The sequence below is a fragment of the Oncorhynchus keta genome, chromosome 10, assembly GCF_023373465.1.
Source record: "Oncorhynchus keta strain PuntledgeMale-10-30-2019 chromosome 10, Oket_V2, whole genome shotgun sequence".
Lineage (NCBI taxonomy): Eukaryota > Metazoa > Chordata > Actinopteri > Salmoniformes > Salmonidae > Oncorhynchus > Oncorhynchus keta.
This window is the reverse complement of record NC_068430.1, coordinates 50,499,840-50,520,465: the sequence shown is the minus strand read 5'-3', so window position 1 is coordinate 50,520,465 and position 20,626 is coordinate 50,499,840. Positions and strand designations below refer to the sequence as shown.

General features: G+C 42.8%; 1 protein-coding gene across 1 annotated transcript in view; it reads left to right on the top strand.

Moving 5' to 3' along the window:
* The window catches only part of LOC118388921 (serine/threonine-protein phosphatase 4 regulatory subunit 1-like), a 41,933-nt gene extending 21,541 nt beyond the window's left edge, over window positions 1-20,392 (top strand). Inside the window, exons 14-20 of the mRNA XM_035778521.2 lie at window positions 4,400-4,585; window positions 7,236-7,397; window positions 9,474-9,574; window positions 15,719-15,839; window positions 16,626-16,760; window positions 17,351-17,492; window positions 18,223-20,392. Of these exons, the coding sequence (XP_035634414.1) occupies window positions 4,400-4,585; window positions 7,236-7,397; window positions 9,474-9,574; window positions 15,719-15,839; window positions 16,626-16,760; window positions 17,351-17,492; window positions 18,223-18,368 (993 nt within the window). The 3' untranslated portion in view covers window positions 18,369-20,392. The remainder of the gene's footprint in view (window positions 1-4,399; window positions 4,586-7,235; window positions 7,398-9,473; window positions 9,575-15,718; window positions 15,840-16,625; window positions 16,761-17,350; window positions 17,493-18,222) is intronic.
* The last annotated feature ends 234 nt before the right edge of the window (window positions 20,393-20,626 follow it).

Sequence of the window (20,626 nt, the reverse complement as noted above, 5' to 3'; positions counted from 1 at the left end):
TGTGGTTTTCCACTTTTAATTTTGAGTGTGACTCCAAATCCAGACCTCCATGGGTTGATAATTTTGATTTCCATTGATATTTTTTGTGTGATTTTGTTGTCAGCACATTCAACTATGTAAAGAAAAAAGTATTTAATAACTTGTTGTGTTTGGAGGACAAAGAATGCTGAGTTGCATCCAAAGAACACCATACCTACTGTGAAGCATTGGGTGGAGACATCATACTTTGGGGCTGTTTTTCTGCGAAGGGACCAGGACGACTGATCCGTGTAAAGGAAAGAATGAATGGGGCCATGTATCGTGATATTTTGAGTGAAAACCTCCTTCCATCAGCAAGGGCATTGAAGATGAAACGTGGCTGGGTTTTTCAGCATGACAATGATCCTAAACACACCGCCCGGGAAACGAAGGAGTGGCTTCGTAAGAAGCATTTCAATGTCCTGGAGTGGCCTAGCCAGTCTCCAGATCTCAACCCCATAGAAAATCTTTGGAGGGAGTTGAAAGTCTGTGTTGCCCAGCAACAGCCCCAAAACATCACTGCTCTAGAAGAGATCTGCATGGAGGAATGGGCCAAAATACCAGCAACAGTGTGTGAAAACCTTGTGAAGACTTACAGAAAATGTTTCACCTCTGTCATTGCCAATGAATGGTATATAACAACGTATTGAGAAACTTTTGTTATTGACCAAATACTTATTTTCCACCATATTTTCCTAATAAATTCATTGAAAAAACCCTACAATGTGATTTTCTGGAATTGTTTTTCTCATTTTGTCCTATCATCGTTGAAGTGTACCTATGATGAAGATTACAGGCCTCATCTTTTTAAGTGGGAGAACTTGCACAATTGGTGGCTGACTAAATACTTTTTTGCCCCACTGTATACAAAAAATGCACTGAAACCAAAATTCCTTAGTTTTGGTGATCTTCTCGGCTCTGGGTCATTTTCAAGTCCTCTGGTGGTTACAGTCTAACTTTGGAACGGGTAGCACCATAGAAAGAAGCTTTCTTGATAAACCGTCCATTTCGTCTGTTCTCTTTGGTGGCAATTTAAAAAAATAATACTTTTTTAGATAAACAGCTCATTTTTGAATGGTAACTGTGTTACCTGTAGTTGTGAAGCTGGGGCAGAAGTACAACAAAAATGTCGTTTTGAAAGTCTTTTTTTACATTTATTTTTATTAACCTCTCTTGGGTAGGAGGCAGTATTTTCACCTCCGAATGAAAAGCGTGCCCAAAGTAAATTGCCTTCTACTCAGGCCCAGAAGCTAGGATATGCATATAATTGGTAGAGTTGGATAGAATCAAATCAAATTTATTTATAAGGCTCTTTTTACATCCGCTGATATCTCAAAGTGCTGTACAGAAACCCAGCCTAAAACCCATTTACATTTACATTTACATTTAAGTCATTTAGCAGACGCTCTTATCCAGAGCGACTTACAAATTGGTGCATTCACCTTATGACATCCAGTGGAACAGCCACTTTACAATAGTGCATCTAAATCTTTTAAGGGGGGGGGGGTGAGAAGGAACCCCAAACGACAAGCAATGCAGGTGTTGAAGCACGTTGGCTAGGAAAAACTCCCTAGAAAGGCCAAAACCTAGGAAGAAACCTAGAGAGGAACGAGGCTATGAGAGGTGGCCAGTCCTCTTCTGGCTGTGCCGGGTAGAAAACACTCTAAAGTTTGCAAACGGTTAAAATAATGTCTGTGAGTGTAACAGAACTGATATGGCAGGTGAAAAGCTGAGAAATCCATCCAGGAAGTGGAATTAATTTCATGTGGCTGTTTTTCAACTCCATGCCTATAGAGAATCCAATGGGTTAGGAATCAGATTGCAGTTCCTATGGCTTCCAACATTTATGGAAGTGTATATATAGATGGCATTTAGTGCCAAAAAATGTTTGTTAAATATGAGTCAAAAAATAATAATCATCCTCATCTTTCTTATATCTGATAGAGGACAGGGCCCGGTTTCACAAAATGTCTTAAGTATATTTTCCCTTGACGTTTGCTGAGCTTTAAGTCAGTTGCACAACACATTTTAAGACAAATTTCCACCTTTAATTAAGTGAAAAAGTTAAAGGTGCCCATGAGTTCACCTTAAGTGCTTCATTCAGTATAGATATCAAAGTAAACAGAATTTGTGGAGGTAAATACTGTAGCTAAACGATGAAAGGTACACAATCCATGGCTACAAAGCTTGCTTTCTAACTAGTTGCCTACTCTGTGCTAGCGTGACATGCTAAAAAGTAATAGAAAAAAGTTGAGAAAAAAATAACTACAACGTTTTATCTAATTAATCAATTTGTTTCTCGTGTCTTAAACGTAGAAGTTCTATTTTGCGATCTCAAAATAAATGTGATCTCTTTGAATGAATGTGTTTCCATGTATGAATCTGTTGTTCAATGCATTTCTATGGGCTAATAGCAGTAAGGCAACATTCAATGTTTCATTTTGTGATACCTAAAGGGTTCCTAAAATTCAAAATAAAAGAGCTCGGTATGACCATTCAAAAACAATTCCTTATGCTAGCTTAATAGAACTCTTTAAGGATTAACATGATTTTTAAACACATACAATTATCTGTAAGGTCCCTGAGTCGAGCAGGGAATTTCAAGCACAGATTCAACCACAAAGACCAAGGAGGTTTTCCAATGGTTCGCAAAGAAGGGCACCTAGTCGATGGGTAAAAAGAAAAAAGCAGACATTGAATATCCCTTTGAGCATGGTGCAGATACTGTATTTCTTACACTTTGGATGGTGTATCAAAACACCCAGTCACTACATGGATACAGGCCCCTTCCTAACTCAGTTGCCGGAGAGGAAAGAAACCGCTCGGGGATTACACCATGAAGCCAATGGTGGCTTTAAAACAGCTATAGTTTAATAACTGCGATAGGAAATAACTGAGGATGGATCAATATTGTAGTTACAATATTGGGGGATCCTAATAAAATACCAAATACTCCACAATACTAACAAAAATGTGAAAAGAAGCCTGTACAGAATAAAAATATTCCAAAACATGCATCATGTTTGCAACAAGGCAAAGAAATTAACTTTTTGTTCTGAATATACAAAGCATTGTGTTGGATTTTCCCCAAACATAACACATTACTGTGTACCACTCTTCATATTTTCAATCATGGTGGTGGCTGCATCATGTTGTGTGTGTATGCTTGTCATCGGCAAGGACTAGGGAGGTTTTTAGGTTAAAAAGAACGGAATAGAGCTAAGCACACACAAATCCTAGAGGAAAACCTGGTTCGGTCTGCTTTCCAACACACTGGGAGACATTCACCTTTCAGCAGGACAATAACCTAAAACACGAGACCAATTATACAATAATATACACTGGAGTTGCTTCTCAAGACACCATTGAATTTTCCTAAGTGGCTAAGTTACAGTGTTGACTTAAATCAGCTTGAAAATCTATGGCAGGACTTGAAAATGGCTGTCTAGCAAGGCCAACAACCTACATGACTGAGCTTCAATCCAGGTGTGCAAAGCTCTTAGAGACTAAAGGTGTCCGTCCGCCTGTTTCCCAGCCAAAACAGTTTGGTAGAGTTTGTGCATATATTATGACAACATTTTGTTAATTTTTGACTTTGGCTAGTTTTTTTTGGGGGGGGGGGGTGTTCGGGCACATAAAACATTCTCTGGAGGCAAGCCGAAGTTTGGAGCCAAACGCCTATGCCCCTTCGTTGGTGATTGGTCAACAGTAGGGATTCTACAATAAAGTCTTTCATTCAATGAGAGATTACTTGTTTTCATTTTTTTTTATAGTATTGAATAATACTGCACCAAACTTACTTAAATGTAAAATGTGTTGTATACTTATCTAATCAAGATATATATTAGTGTTATCTTTTTTATTTTGTGTAGATTGTTGACAAAATGACACAACAAACACAAAGTGTGGAAAAGAGAAGGGGTGAGTTTAGAAACAAATAATACTTTTTCAAAAGTTTTATGTAGGTGTAATTGCAAAAATATATATTTTTAAAAAAGCTAGGATAGCTCACTGCAGCTTAACCCCTCAGAAATTGATAGCTGTCAGCTTGACTTAAACACTTAACTTCAGCGCGCTGTTCTCTGATTGGCTAAACTGACTGTCTCCTCTCAAGTCTTTAGCTAAGATTTGACATGTTGCATTTTGGAAACTCCTCCAGCAGCCGACATGAGATGTCCTAAAACTACACCATTCAGATCAAGCAAACTTTGTTCTAAATCTGCATAAAACAGTCTCTGCTAGTAAATGTGAACCGGGCTTAGTCTGTGTCCGGGAAACCAAACCAGCCTCCTAACATTTTCTACTGACCGCTGCTGTTGCCATGGCTATGATATTGACAGGTTTTAACCACTCCTCTTACTCTTGTCCCCCTCCTCTCCAGAATGTGATTCCCCAGCAGCTGCTGGACCAGTACCTTTCCATGACGGACCCGGCACGGGCCCAGACGGTGGACACAGAGATTGCCAAGCACTGTGCGTTCAGCCTGCCCGGCGTAGCCCTCACTCTGGGCCAACAGAACTGGCACTGCCTCAAGGACACCTACGAGACCCTCGCCACTGACGTACAGGTGTGTGCTTTTTGGGGGCACTCCCATATCTTTATTTTGGGCTATACAGGTGGGGCCCTGACCGGGGTTGTGTTCATTAAGCACCAAAACTGACTGAAACCAGAAGGGTACAATTTCTTGTTCAATAAGAAACGCACATTTTCCGTTGCGAAGCGTTTAAAAAATGTTTTCAGTTGCGTGCCCTAATGAACATGACACAGGACACTGGGTTCTAAAGGCACTGACAGTGGACGGGGTGACCCATTCATTTTCGATGAAGCCTATGCAGGGGTGCAATTATATCGAAGCGGAGTGCCTATGAAAATAATAGGATTATATAAAATAGGATTCTGCTCTATTTTTAAAGCGGTCGTTATTGAACAATCACAGTAGAAAGCGTAGCCTGCATGATGATACGTCAGAACGTACCTGTACATCTAACAGCAGGACCAGCTAACTTGCCCGCTAGCTAGCTGGTTAACACTATCAGTTTACAGAGTCACGTTTAACAATAAAACATTTAAACATATTTTCTCATCCATTTTGATTAATAATTTGTGTTGCATGTAAATACAGTTGAAGTCGTAAGTTTACATACACTTATGTTGGAGTGATTAAAACTTGGAACATTTCCAGAACATGAGGCCTACCTTCAAACTCAGTGCCTCTTTGCTTGACATCATGGGAAAATCCTAGGGAGCAATTTCCAAACGGCTGAAGGTACCACGATCATCTGTACAACTAAAAGTTTGCAAGTATATACACCATGGGACCACGCATCCGCCATTACCACTCAGGAAGGAGATGTGTTCTGTCTCCGAGAGGTGAACATACTTTGGTGCGAAAAGTGCAAATCAATCCCAGAACAACAGCAAAGGACCTTGTGAAGATGCTGGAGGAAAAGGGTACAAAAGTATCTATATCCACAGTAAAACGAGTGCTATATCGACATAACCTGAAAACCCGCTCGGCAAGGAAGAATCCACTGCTCCAAAACTGCCATAAAAAAAGACAGACTACGGGTTGCAACTGCACATGGGGACAAAGACCGTACTTTTTGGAGAAATGTCTTCTGGTCTGATGAAACAAAAATAGATCTGTTTGGCCATAATGACCATGGTTCTGTTTGGAGGAAAAAGGGGGAGGCTTGCAAGCTGAAGAACACCATCTCAACCGTGAAGCACGGGGGTGGCAGCATTATGTTGTGGGGGGTGCTTTTCCGCAGGAGGGACTGGTGCACTTCACAAAATAGATGGCATTATGTGGATATATTGAAGCAACATCTCAAGACATTAGTCAGGAAGTTAGAGCTTGGTAGCAAATGGGACTTCCAAATGAACAATGACACCAAGCATACTTCCAAAGTTGTGGCAAAATGGCTTAAGGACAACAAAGTCCAGGTATTGCAGTGGCCATCACAAAGCCCTAACCTCAAGCCTATAGAACATTTGTGGGCAGAACTGAAAAAGCTTTGTGTGAGCAAGGAGGCCTACAAACTTGACTGAGTTACACCAGCTCTGTCAGGAGGAATTGGCCAAAATTCACCCAACTTATGGGAAGGCTACCTGAAACTTTTGACCCCAGTTAAACAATTGAAAGGCAATGCTACCAAGTACTAATTGAGTGTATGTAAACTTCTGACCCACTGGGAATGTGATGCAAGAAATTAAAGCTTAAATAAATCATTCTCTCTATTCTGACTTTTCACATTCTTACAATAAAGTTGTGATCCTAACTGACCTAAGACGGGGAGTTTGTACTAGGATTAGATGTCAGGAATTGTGAAAAACTAAGTTTAAATGTATTTGGCTAAGGTGTATGTAAACCTCCGACTTCAACTGTAGCTCGTCTATTTTGTTATCCATTGATTGTACGTTGTCTAACAGATTACACACTCGCCGTCGGATCCTTACAAGGCCCCCCGACCTATGTCGTCTATCTCCGTCTCTTTCTCATGCGAATGACAGGGATTTGGACCTTGTCGGGTGTCTGAAGTAAATCCTTCGCGTCCGACTTGTTAAAGAAAAAATCTTAGTCCAGTTCGAGGTGAGTAATAGCTGTCCTGATGTCCAGAAGCTCTTTTTGGTCATAAGAGACGGTGGCAGAAACATTATGTAGAAAATAAGTAACAAATAACGCAAAAAAACACCCACAATAGCACAATTGGTTAAGAGTCCGTAAAACGTCAGCCATCTCCTCCGGCGCCATTCGTTTAATGGTTACTGCTTGGTTTCCAACAAAAATAAATACAGATTTTTAAACTCTTATCAGACCGTGAGGTGTGAAAGTGAACAACACGCCATGTGTTGACATAATCTCATCATTAGAGATTGATGCACTGATACCCAGTATGTTCGTTGCTATGCAAATGACAGTTCAGTGACTGCTTGGTAACCTCGCTCATGATGTAATATGGAGTTATTAGTTTGCAACCAACAGCTTGTCATTTTCACTTAAAGCTTAACTTCAATTACTTTTGTGAAGAATAGTGGATTGTTAGATTCATTATTCAATGAGTGGTATTGCAGCTTGGCTGAGGTAGGGAGTGGCTGTGTAGTCATTGACCGAGGCATATCAGCCACTTCCTCAGAGTTTTTACTCCCTGACACGTGGAAAAGTTTTGGTGTAGGGCCAAGCTGATCTTCTGTCTTTATATTCATTACCACTACAGTGGAAGGTGCGCCGTACGCTGGCGTTCTCCATCCACGAGCTGGCGGTGATCCTAGGAGACCAGCTTACGGCGGCCGACCTGGTGCCCATCTTCAACGGCTTCCTCAAGGACCTGGATGAGGTGCGCATCGGCGTGCTCAAACACCTCTATGACTTCCTTAAGGTGAGACCACCATACATGTAACAAGCAAACTGTGAACCGACTCATCTATCTACATGTTGGTCCACTTGCTGTGCTGTTTTACTGGCCTGGTCCTAGATCTGTTTGTGCTCTTGCCAACGCCATTCCTCATTGTCAAGCCAAACATTGACAATGAGTTAGTATGGTAGCACAAACAGACTGGAACTTTTAGCTGCCACATAGTTGATCTAGATTGGATTTATACTGAACCAAAAATAAACTCGACAATTTCAAACATTTTACTGAGTCTACAGCTCATATGTTTTTTTTTTTAACAAGGTAAGTTGACAGAGAACACATTGTCATTTACAGCAGCAACCTGGGGAATAGTTACAGGGGAGATGAGTGATAAATGAGCCAATTGTAAGCTGGGGATGATTAGGTGACCATATGAGTACCAGATTAGGAATTTAGCCAGGACACCAGGGTTAGCACCCCTACTCTTACGATAAATGCCATGAGATCTTTTGTGACCACAGAGAGTCAAGACACACGTTTAATGTCCCATCCAATAGACTGCACCCTGCAATGGGATATTTTTTAGACCAGAGGAAAGGGTGCCTCCTACTGTCCCTCCAACACCACTTCCAGCAGCATCTGGTCTCCCATCTAGGGACTGACCAGGACCAACCCTGCTTAGCTTCAGAAGCAAGCCAGCAGTGGGATGCAGGGTGGTATGCTAATGGCATATAAGGAAATCAGTCAATTGAAATACATTCATTAGACCCTAAACTATGGATTTCACATGACTGGAAATACAGGTATGCAGCTGTTAGTCACAGATACCATTTAAAAAAGTAGTGGTGTGACCACATTTGCCACTTGCAGCGCGACACATCTCCTTCACACAGAGTTGATCAGGCCTGTGTAATGTTGTCCCATTCCTCTTCAATGGTTGTGCGAAGTTGCTGGATGTTGGCTGGAACTGGAACACGCTGTCATAAACATTGATCCAGAGCATCCCAAACATGCTCAATGAGTGACATGTCTGGTAAGTATGCAGGCCATGTAAGAACTGGGACATTTTCATCTTCCATTAATTGTGTACAGATCTTTGCGACATGGGGCTGTGCATTATCATCCTGAAACATGAGGTGATGGCGGCAGATGAATGGTACAACAATGGGCCGCAGGATCTCGTCATTTTATTTCTGTGCGTTTTAAATCGGCATCGATAAAATGCTATTTTGTCCGTAGCTTATGCCTGTCCATACCATAACCCCACCGCCACCATGAGGCACACTGTTCACAACGTTGATATTGGCAAACCGCTCGCCTACATCACACCAGTTGGCCGTACTGCCAAATTATTTAAAACAATGTTAGAGGTAGAGAAATTAACATTCAATTCTCTGGCAACAGTTCTGGTTGACATTCCTGTAGCCAGCATACCAATTTCACACTCCCTCAACTTGATACATCTGTGGCATTGTGTTGTGTGACAAAACTGCACATTTTAAAGTGGTATTTTACCCATCAGAAGGTGCACCTGTGTAATGATCATGCTGTTTAATCAGCTTCTTGATATACCACACCTGTCAAGTGGATAGATTATCTTGGCAAAGGAGAAATGCTCACTAACAGGGATGCAAACAAATGTGTTTATGTAATTTGAGAGAAATAAGCTTTTTGTGCGTATGGAACATTTCAGAAACATGAGACCTACAATTTATATGTTGCGTTTTATATTTTTGTTCAGTGTAGATTTAGATGGCTATCTGATGCACTGCATGATAGTCACCTATTATGTGAGGCATTTGTGGAATGCTGCCTGACTTGACCTGTGTACTGGGTTTATACGGTTGTCACACAACAGATTGTCTTTCACAATAACAATGTGGTTGGTCTAGAAGTGGAGAGACCTTTTGTATTTGTGTCTTTTCACTCTTAAACTGGTTGCCTCCATTTCTTTTGATACATGTGCCTTTTGTCACTAATAAAAGAGAATGTGTTGTCCAGGGGTTTTGTAACGATGAATACTGCTCACTTTGGTGAGACATGATAACTTGGATCTGTGGTAATTTCAGCTGTCTGTATCTTCTGTATTGTCTGTGGCAGTTACTCCATGCTGAGAAGAGGAGAGAGTACCTGTACCAGCTGCAGGAGTTCATGGTGACAGACAACAGCCGCAACTGGAGGTTTAGATACGAGCTGGCCGAGTAAGTCTCCGGTTAATTTAGATCAGGGCCAATCTTTGTCATTCATTTAGGATTGAGTCCTCCATATTTCTCTCTAGAGGGCCCACTTGCCACAAGTCTCTGATGGCATGCACCATTTTAGTAGTCAACTTGCATGGGCCTTTCAATGGCTTAGGGAGGGATCACAGAGTTCTATCCAGCTGCATCCTCAAAGAATGCGCAGACCAGCTGGCAGGAGTGTGTACGGACATATTCAACCTCTCCCTATCCCGGTCTGTCATCCCCACTGGCTTCAAGATGTCCACCATTGTTCTGGTACCCAATCAAGCAAAGGTAACTGAACTAAATTACTATTGCCCCGTAGTACTCACTTCTGTCATCATGAAGTGCTCTGAGAGGCTACTCAAGGACCATATCACCTTACCCAACATCCTCCATGTTAAGTAATGTTACTTTCCCTAACAAGAGAAAAAATGTTGCTCAAACAGAAGGGGGAACTGAGTCACTGACAACAACCAAAACAAAACGGGTGGCGTTTTAGGAGGGGTTCTGAAAGACAGTTATGGGGGTGTCCACTTAACTAGCAACCACTCCTGGAACCTAAAAGACACCCACCATGAGCACCTACTGAATTTGCCCGAGAAGTGGCAATCAAACGAAAAACCCACACCAATCGTAGACAGGAAGCAAACCAAAAAGGTGGTGCAAAACGAAAATCAGGGAAATCAGATAAAGGAATGTTTATTGAGAAATCAAAATAGGGAGAGCTAAACTAAAGGTGTTAACCCTCTGCATCTAAACTATACAGAGCATTCGGAAAGTATTCAGACTCTTTCACTTTTTCCACATTTTGTTATGTTACAGCCTTATTCTGAAATGGATTCAATTATGTTTTTCCCCTTCATCAATCTACACACAATACTCCATAATGACTACGCAGTATTCAGACCTTTTGCTATGAGACTCAAAAGGGAGCTCAGGTGCATCATGTTTACATTGATCATCCTTGATGTTTCTACAACTTGATTGGAGTCCACCTGTGGTAAATTCAATTCATTGGACATTATTTGGAAAGGCGCACACCTGTCTATATAAGGTCCCACAGTTGACAGTGTATGTCAGAGCAAAAACCAAGCCATGGGGTCGAAGGAATTGTCCGCAGACCGCCAATACAGGATTGTGTTAAGGCAATCTGGTGAAGAGTACCAAAAAATGTCAGCAGCATTGAAGGTCCCCAAGAACACAGTGGCCTCCAATCATTCTTAAATGGAAGAAGTTTGGATCCACCGAAACTCTTCCTAGAGCTGGCCGCCCAGCCAAACTGAGCATTCTGAGGAGAAGGGCGTTGGTCAGGGAGGTGACCAAGAACCCAATGGTCACCATGGCAGAGCTCCAGAGTTCCTCTGTGGAGGAGGACAACCATCTCTGCAGCACTCCTCCAAATAGGCCACCAACAGGACAACGACCCTAAGCACACACCCTTAAAAAGTCATATGATTATTGAATACTTTCCAAATGCACTGTAAATGCAGCAGCAATACCACCCTGCATTCCACTGCTGGCTTGCTTCTGAAGCTAAGCAGGGTTGGTCCTGTTCCGTCCCTGGATGGGAGACCAGTTTCTGCTGGGAGTGGTGTTGGAGTGCCAGTAGGAGGCACCCTTTCCTCTGGTCTACAAAAAGATCTCAGGGCAGTGATTAGAGACATTGCCCTGTGTAGGGTGCCATCTTAAACTAGTGTCCTGACTCTCTGTGGTTACTCAAGATCCCATGGCACTTATCGTAAGAGTAGGGGTGTTAACCCCGGTGTTCTGGCTAAATTCCCATTCTGGCCTTAACACCATCATGGACACCTAATCATCCCCAGCTTACAATTGGCTCATTCATCCCCCCTCTCCCATGTAACTATTCCCCAGGTCGTTTGTGTAAATGAGAATGTGTTCTCAGTCAACTCAGCTGGTAAAATAAGGTTAAAATAAAAAAAATAAAAAATCCACTTTGGTATTGTGTCTAGGACAGTGACCAGAAATATAAATGTAATCAATTTTAAATTCAGACTGTAACAACAACAAATTGTGGAAAAAGTCAAGGGGTGTGAATACTTTCTGAAGGCATTTAACACTGGTCATTGTAACAATGTTTACATACTGTTTTACCCACTTTATATGTATATACTGTATGGCTCATCCTATATACAGTTGAATTCGGAAGTCTACATACACTTATGTTGGCGTCATTAAAACTTGTTTTTCAACCACTCCACAAATTTTTTGTTAAACTATAGTTTTGGCAAGTCAGTTAGGACGTCTACTTTGTGCATGACACAAGTCATTTTTCCAACAATTGTTTACAGACAGATTATTTCACTTATATTTCACTGGATCACAATTCTAGTGGGTTAGAAGTGTACATACACTAAGTTGACTGTGCCTTTAAACAGCTTAGAAAATTTCAGAAAATTATGTCATGGCTTTAGAAGCTTCTGATAGGCTAATTGACATCATTTGAGTCAATTGGAGGTGTCTACCTGTGGATGTATTTCAATGCCTACCTTCAAACTCGGTGCCTCTTTGCTTGACATCATGGGAAAATCAAAAGAAATCAGCCAAGACCTCAAGTCTGGTTCATCCTGGGGAACGATTTCCAAACACCTGAAGGTACCACGGTCATCTGTACAAACAATAGTACACAAGTATAAACACCATGGAACCACGCAGCCATCATACCACTCAGGAAGGAGACACGTTCTGTCTCCGAGAGATGAGCGTACTTTGGTGCGAAAAGTGCAAGTCAATCCCAGAACAACAGCAAAGGACCTTGTGAAGATGCTGGAGGAAACGGCTACAAAAGTATATATATGCACAGTAAAATGAGTCCTATATCGACATAACCTGAAAGGCCACTCAGCAAGGAAGAAGCCACTGCTCCAAAACTGCCATAAGAAAGCCAGACTACAGTTTGCAACTGCACATGGGGACAAAGATTGTACTTTTTGGAGAAATGTCCTCTAGTCTGATGAAACAAAAATAGAACTGTTTGGCCATAATGGCCATTGTTATGTCTGGAGGAAAAGGGGGAGGCTTACAAGCTGAAGAACACCATCCCAACCGTGAAGCACGGGGGTGGCAGCATTATGTTGTGGGGGAGGAGGGACTGGTATATACTGGTATATATTGAAGCAACATCTCAAGACATCAGTCATGAAGTTACATTTAAGTCATTTAGCAGACGCTCTTATCCAGAGCGACTTACAAATTGGTGCATTCACCTTATGACATCCAGTGGAACAGCCACTTTACAATAGTGCATCTAAATCTTTTAAGGGGGGGTGAGAAGGATTACTTTATCCTATCCTAGGTATTCCTTAAAGAGGTGGGGTTTCAGGTGTCTCCGGAAGGTGGTGATTGACTCCGCTGTCCTGGCGTCGTGGGGAGTTTGTTCCACCATTGGGGGCCAGAGCAGCGAACAGTTTTGACTGGGCTGAGCGGGAACTGTACTTCCTCAGTGGTAGGGAGGCGAGCAGGCCAGAGGTGGATGAACGCAGTGCCCTTGTTTGGGTGTAGGGCCTGATCAGAGCCTGGAGGTACTGAGGTGCCGTTCCCCTCACAGCTCCGTAGGCAAGCACCATGGTCTTGTAGCGGATGCGAGCTTCAACTGGAAGCCAGTGGAGAGAGCGGAGGAGCAGGGTGACGTGAGAGAACTTGGGAAGGTTGAACACCAGACGGGCTGCAGCGTTCTGGATGAGTTGTAGGGGTTTAATGGCACAGGCAGGGAGCCCAGCCAACAGCCAGTTGCAGTAATCCAGACGGGAGATGACAAGTGCCTGGATTAGGACCTGCGCCGCTTCCTGTGTGAGGCAGGGTCGTACTCTGCGGATGTTGTAGAGCATGAACCTACAGGAACGGGCCACCGCCTTGATGTTAGTTGAGAACGACAGGGTGTTGTCCAGGATCACGCCAAGGTTCTTAGCGCTCTGGGAGGAGGACACAATGGAGTTGTCAACCGTGATGGCGAGATCATGGAACGGGCAGTCCTTCCCCGGGAGGAAGAGCAGCTCCGTCTTGCCGAGGTTCAGCTTGAGGTGGTGATCCGTCATCCACACTGATATGTCTGCCAGACATGCAGAGATGTGATTCGCCACCTGGTCATCAGAAGGGGGAAAGGAGAAGATTAATTGTGTGTCGTCTGCATAGCAATGATAGGAGAGACCATGTGAGGTTATGACAGAGCCAAGTGACTTGGTGTATAGCGAGAATAGGAGAGGGCCTAGAACCGAGCCCTGGGGGACACCAGTGGTGAGAGCGCGTGGTGAGGAGACAGATTCTCGCCACGCCACCTGGTAGGAGCGACCTGTCAGGTAGGACGCAATCCAAGCGTGGGCCGCGCCGGAGATGCCCAACTCGGAGAGGGTGGAGAGGAGGATCTGATGGTTCACAGTATCGAAGGCAGCCGATAGGTCCAAAAGGATGAGAGCAGAGGAGAGAGAGTTAGCTTTAGCAGTGCGGAGCGCCTCCGTGATACAGAGAAGAGCAGTCTCAGTTGAATGACTAGTCTTGAAACCTGACTGATTTGGATCAAGAAGGTCATTCTGAGAGAGATAGCGGGAGAGCTGGCCAAGGACGGCACGTTCAAGAGTTTTGGAGAGAAAAGAAAGAAGGGATACTGGTCTGTAATTGATGACATCGGAGGGATCGAGTGTAGGTTTTTTCAGAAGGGGTGCAACTCTCGCTCTCTTGAAGACGGAAGGGACGTAGCCAGCGGTCAGGGATGAGTTGATGAGCGAGGTGAGGTAAGGGAGAAGGTCTCCGGAAATGGTCTGGAGAAGAGAGGAGGGGATAGAGTCAAGCGGGCAGGTTGTTGGGCGGCCAGCCGTCACAAGACGCGAGATTTCATCTGGAGAGAGAGGGGAGAAAGAGGTCAGAGCACAGGGTAGGGCAGTGTGAGCAGAACCAGCGGTGTCGTTAAGTTAAAGCTTGGTCGCAAATGGGTCTTCCAAATGAACAATGACACCAAGCATACTTCCAAAGTTGTGGCAAAATGGCTTAAGGACAACAAAGTCAAGGTATTGGAGTGGCCATCACAAAGCCCTGACCTCAATATTATAGAACATTAGTGGGCAGAACTGAAAAAGCTTGTGTGAGCAAGGAGGCCTACAAACCTGCCTTAGTTACACCAGCTCTGTCAGGAGAAATGGGCCAAAATTCACCTTATTGTGGGAAGCTTGTGGAAAGCTACCCAAAACATTTGACCCAAGTTAAGCAATTGAAAGGCAATGCTACCGAATACTAATTGAGTGTATGTAAACTTCTCACCCACTGGGAATGTGATGAAAGAAATACAAGCTGAAATAAATAATTCCCTCTACTCTTATTCTGACATTACACATTCTTAAAATAAAGTGGTGATCCTAACTGACCTAAGACAGGGAATTTTTACTAGGATTAAATGTCAGGAATTGTGAAGAACTGAGTTTAAATGTATTTGGCTAAGGTGTATGTAAACTGCCGACTTCAACTGTAACTACTGCTGTACACACCTTTTCTATTCATATACTGTCAATACACACCATTTATTTACATTCCGGACTCTGACATCGCTCTCTCTGATTTATAGTTTTTTTTTTTAGGGGGGTTGTGTGTGTGTGTATTGATATTGTATTGCTGCGCTGTTGGAGTTAGAAACCTAAGCAGTTAGCTCCACCCGTAACAACATCTGCAAATCTGTATACGCAGCCAATGAATTATACTCCTTAGCAGCATGGCATATGGCAGTAAATCACTAACCTAAAAAAAACAAGAAAACTGACTACTTTTAAAACGGAGAGAGCCCTCCATGGTGCCTGCCTGGTCCCGTAACTGATAGTACTCTTTCCCACTCCATTGCACATTGTCAAGCCAAACATGAAAATGAATGAGTGACAAGGACTTGGTATGATAGCACAAACTGACGGGTAACCTGGCGACGTTCATGCTGTCACAAAAGCAGTCGATGGAAAAGATGGCAGGTGCGCCATTTGACTTTGTGCTCCCAAAACATATAGCAATATTGTTGGGCCTCTTTTGTGGAATGAAGACCTCCAGAAAAACAGTTTATTTTTTATTAGGATGGCCCCTATACATTAGAGCCTGTGTGTGTGTTGAACAGGATTTCTCCATATGTGTCCACAGGCAGCTTATCCTGATCATAGAGTTGTACAGCCACTACGATGTGTATGACTACCTCAGACAAATAGCACTGACCCTCTGCTCAGACAAAGTGTCGGAAGTTCGGTGGATCTCTTACAAGCTGGTAGGCATGCCGTTTTATTATTTTATTGTTATTGAAACTGTAACTGTTGAATGATCATGATCAGTTTCTTTTTTTTTTTTTGAACAACTTAAAGTAGTAATTGTGCTGAATGATATGAGGTGTGAGCGTCTGTATTGTGTCAATTGGGATATTTCTGATGTTGCAAACTTCTGTGGAAGTAGACCGTTATCTCCTCTTAATGCAGTGGCCTGCCTGCCTTTAGAATGGAAAGCCCCAAAACGTTGCTTGTGTCCCAAATGGCACCCTAGTATTCCCTCCCAAATGGCACCCTAGTATTCCCTATAGACAGGATAGCGGACATGTGTTGTGATTCTGGATGGCCAGATAACTAGCAACAATGAGAAGAAGCTGCCATGTGGGGAATCGTAGGTGGCTCGTTTCGGTTAGTTTTATCTTGTTCTTGATACCATGCCTTGTTTTGAGGTATTTTGACTGATGTCATATCTATGCTAATATGGCCAAAATTCGCTGGCTACTTAACAAATATCTAATGATGTATTCGAGAGACAAGTGCTCAGTGTGCAAATGTATTTGTTTTCAATAGACAAAATATAGTTTACATATTGTCAACAATCTAAGCCAACCCTGTCTGTTTTGCCCCATAGTTGCACACGCGTCGGTTTTGTTGCTAAACAACCATCCCGTCTATAATGCAGTACTTTTGACCAGGGCCCATTAGGCTCTGGTCAAAAGTAGTGTACTGTATAGGGAATAAGGTGCCATTTGGGACGAGCCTCTGTCTCATCTTTGTCTCGTCCATCCTAGGTGGTGGAGATCTTACAGAAGATGTATGCATGTGGAGCCCATGACCTGGGCCTGAACTTCATCAACGAGCTCATTGTCCGCTTCTGCCACTGTCCCAAGTGGGTGGGCCGCCAGGCCTTTGCCTTTATATGCCAGGTCAGGACAATGTTTTGTTCACGAAATGTCAATATATGAAAATCTGTACAAACATAATTTCCAATAGCTGCTGCGTTCAGAATTTATTTAATTTTTTTGTGAAATTGCGTCAGCTGTGCTTGCCATAGCACTATTCTGAAAGAATGCAGGTGTGAAGATTGTATGGCCATGGTTGACTGCTGGGTCATGTTTATTAGGCACCAAATGGAAATAAACTGACTGCAACAGGGAGGAACTACCTAGAGCAGGGGTGTCCAACCCTGTTCCTGGAGAGCTACCGTCCTGTAGGTTTTTGTTCCAACCCGTTGTAACTAACCTGGTTCAGCGTATCAACCAGTTAATTATTATAATCAGATGTGTTAGATCAGGGTTGGAGTGTGAACCTACAGGATGGTAGCTCTCCAGAAACAGGGTTGGAGAGCCCTGACCTAGAGTAGTCCAATAAGAAATTCTAATATTGTTTTCCATTGGAAAATAGTCAAACTATTTAGCATTCCCTAATGAATACGACCCTGCTCTCCATGTGTCATCTGTCTTGTCTCTCTATTTAAGTTGGTTTGTATTAACTCATTCTCCGCTGTGTTCCCCAGGCCATAGTGGAAGAGGACTGTATGCCAATGGACCAGTTTGCCCAGCACCTCCTCCCCAGTCTACTCAGCCTATCGTCGGACCCAGTCGCCAACGTTCGTGTGCTGGTGGCCAAAGCACTGCGTCAGAGTGTAATGGAGAAAGGTAAAGACTGAGTGGTGTAGGATGAAGTTGCCCCTAGATGCTGATATGTGGTCAGTTAAGCATTTTCCCAACTAATGGTTCAGTTAGGACTGGGGGATGGGAAGCTAATCCTAGATCTGTACCTAGGTAGCCCTCAATGCACCCAAGAATAAAATACATATTTATTTGCCCCCGAGAGGGAATATGTCTTGTACATTTTTAAGCATTGGCTATATAAAAACCAATGGCACACATTCAAGCTATTGCTTGACAAACTCCTGGGTATAAGCTAAAGACGGCTAAATTAGACACTGATGATAGTTGTAGTACGTTGTCTTTCCCAGTGCAACAAATGCATTTCTCGTGGCATGGTGGTGTTTTGGCTCCTCCCAAAATGTGTGATACAGTATTTTCCATTATCCAAACGAGCAAACCACTTCGAATATTGTTTTCCCTCTCTCTTCTGTCAACTATTTGCTCCCTTCATTTTGTTGGTAATGTTTTCCCTCTTCTCCTCATTGTTCCCCCCCTTTTTTTTTCATCATATTTCCCAATTTTCCTACGTTCTTATATTCCTTTTTAATTATGCAAAGTGTGTTGTGACCATAGAAATATAATTACTCCCCACCGGTCCACTCATTATGGCCTCATTGATTTGAATTGAATGGGGGTACATGTTCTATTTCTAGGGTTGTGAAGCATGTAAAATACGCTTTAAATAAATGCTGACTTTACTTTGCTCTCTCTGCAGCGTACTTTAAAGAGCCAGGCAGTGCCTACTCAGATGAGCTGGAGGAGACTGTGATGGCCCTGCAGGCGGACAAGGACCGAGACGTACGCTTCTTTGCCAGCCAGGATCCCAACATGGCCCTTATGGACACGGCTGCCTTAATCTAGACCCAGCCAGCCAGCTCCGCGCACACAAAACAACTATCACCAGCAGCACTGATACCACTCAAACATACATGCATATACTTACATACATACAATTATTCATGTTCTCTCTCTCAAACATACACACACAATCATACATGCACACTCATGTGAATACTGACATCTATCATACATAAATGCATGCTCACCAACACACACACGTACAGATGCACATACCCAAGTGTTTGCACATACACATCATGTGAAACAAGCACTCTAATCTCTGGGACTCCTCCCATTAGAGAACAATGAACAGGGATGGGGGGGCTAGATGGAGCCCACTGTAGTAGCAAACAGTGTGACACATCTTCCGGGACTCTCATTCTCCTCCTACCCACATTAGCATCCTAAGACTGAGACCCTGTAATCACAGACCACTTGTCGCTAACGCCGACAAGCATTCTCTCTCTCCAAAGCTAATAGTACATTTGTGATAATTGTGTGTTTGATTTCTATTTCCCGCTTTTCTCTGTGGATTTCTAAACAACTACAAAACGACAACTGACAACCTGATTATTCTGATGTGCGCTTAAACTCAGGGGGACTCGGTCTGAAAACGGCAACTAGTTAAGCTAAACCAGCCACTGCAAAATGGCGTTGGATCCCAGGTGGAAATCAACCCACTGAGCGGCTCGGCTCTTGTCCCATCGTCGCTTCACCTCCACCCCTCCGTGTCCAGGCGGCTCTCTCAGGTCCTTTTGACTCATCTCGGTTTATCTCTCTTTCTTCCTCTCTCTTCATCTTGTTTTCATGGGCCACTGTAACCACTACTGCTCAGGAGAAGGAACAACTGCATCACTCGGCACTCCTAAGTCATATTGGACACTTTATTGGCAGAACAAAAGATCATAATGAACTCATGGCTTCTTCCCCCTCTGTGTTTACCATGCCAATAATGTGTCCCAATTTTGGCAGAGACCAATGAAATACCTCTGTCCGGACATGACTTAGGACAGTTTTGTCGTGGAAGTGGAGTTTGGGGCTTTTAGAATTGGGTGCAATGTTTTACAATGTTGCAGATATAAATATAATGTATGGACAGACATGAGAAAAATGCTTACACAATGCATCACAATCTGTACATTATAAGAAGGTTGCTGTCCCTGAAAAAGCCTCTGGTGTCAGCTGGACTTGCAAGTCCTTGGCTGCATCCCAAATGACTTGCAGAAAAAGAGAATTGATAGCACAATGTTGGGTATGCATGTGTTTTTTTTTTTCAATGGTCGAAAAGGTTAAAGCCCTGTGAAGCGCTCCCCCCTTATCCACTTCCACATTGTGGATTCCAATCCCATTTTGGTCGACACCTTGATAGCAAATTTATGGTCAAATGGTAGCTTTTCCGGTAAGTCGGACCACTGACCACAATTGTACAGTATAGGAATGGTTGTGCACCCAAGGTTTGTGTTCCAAGATGCTCTGACCGTTATGTACGTTCGAGAAGAAGTAACTTCCAAACATTGGCAAGCATTGTATAGCTCAACCAATGGAGCCAGTTTTTTTTGAGGACCCAAGGCCAGTTTTAGGGGTTTCTGTAGAGACATGAGTGTGAATATAATGGGAGCAGTCACCAAGTCACTTTTGTAGTAGTTTGAATCTATTTTTTTTTTCTCTCCTGTGTTCATGGCAACTGATTTTTGACCATAGACACGACTTGAGAACTTAAACTGATTTTGGTGTGGCGTGCATCACACGTCTCTCTTCCATGTTATGGAATAGTTCACTGCGCTATCGCAGTAGCCTACCTAACTCATCTCATCTGTCTGCAATTTGTGCCCATCTTGTTTTTTTTTTATGTGGTAGAACTGTTAATATATGCATTTTATGAAATGTATTTTTATTTTCAATTATGTACCATTGTTCAAAGATTTTATATCCTAACTTTGCAATTCAACCTTTGTAATATTCAATGGTTTCTTTTAAAGACGTTTTATGTATTGTTATTTTTAGTATTCTGTAATTAAAATGATAATATAAATCAGAAAAATCAAGATGTGGAATGTGTAGCCTGACTCCAAACTAACCTTGGAAAACCAACAAATGAGTGTCACGGCATTCTGTCACACCTGCGACACATTTTTTATAGCCCTACTTTTTGCGTTTTATATATGTTCTGACGGTAATATTGCAGCTATTTTCAGATCAATATAACTAAACATAGTAAGAATCAGTTGACCTTAAAACATGAATGTTTTTCAACTATGAGGCTGTGTTATTGTTGCGCA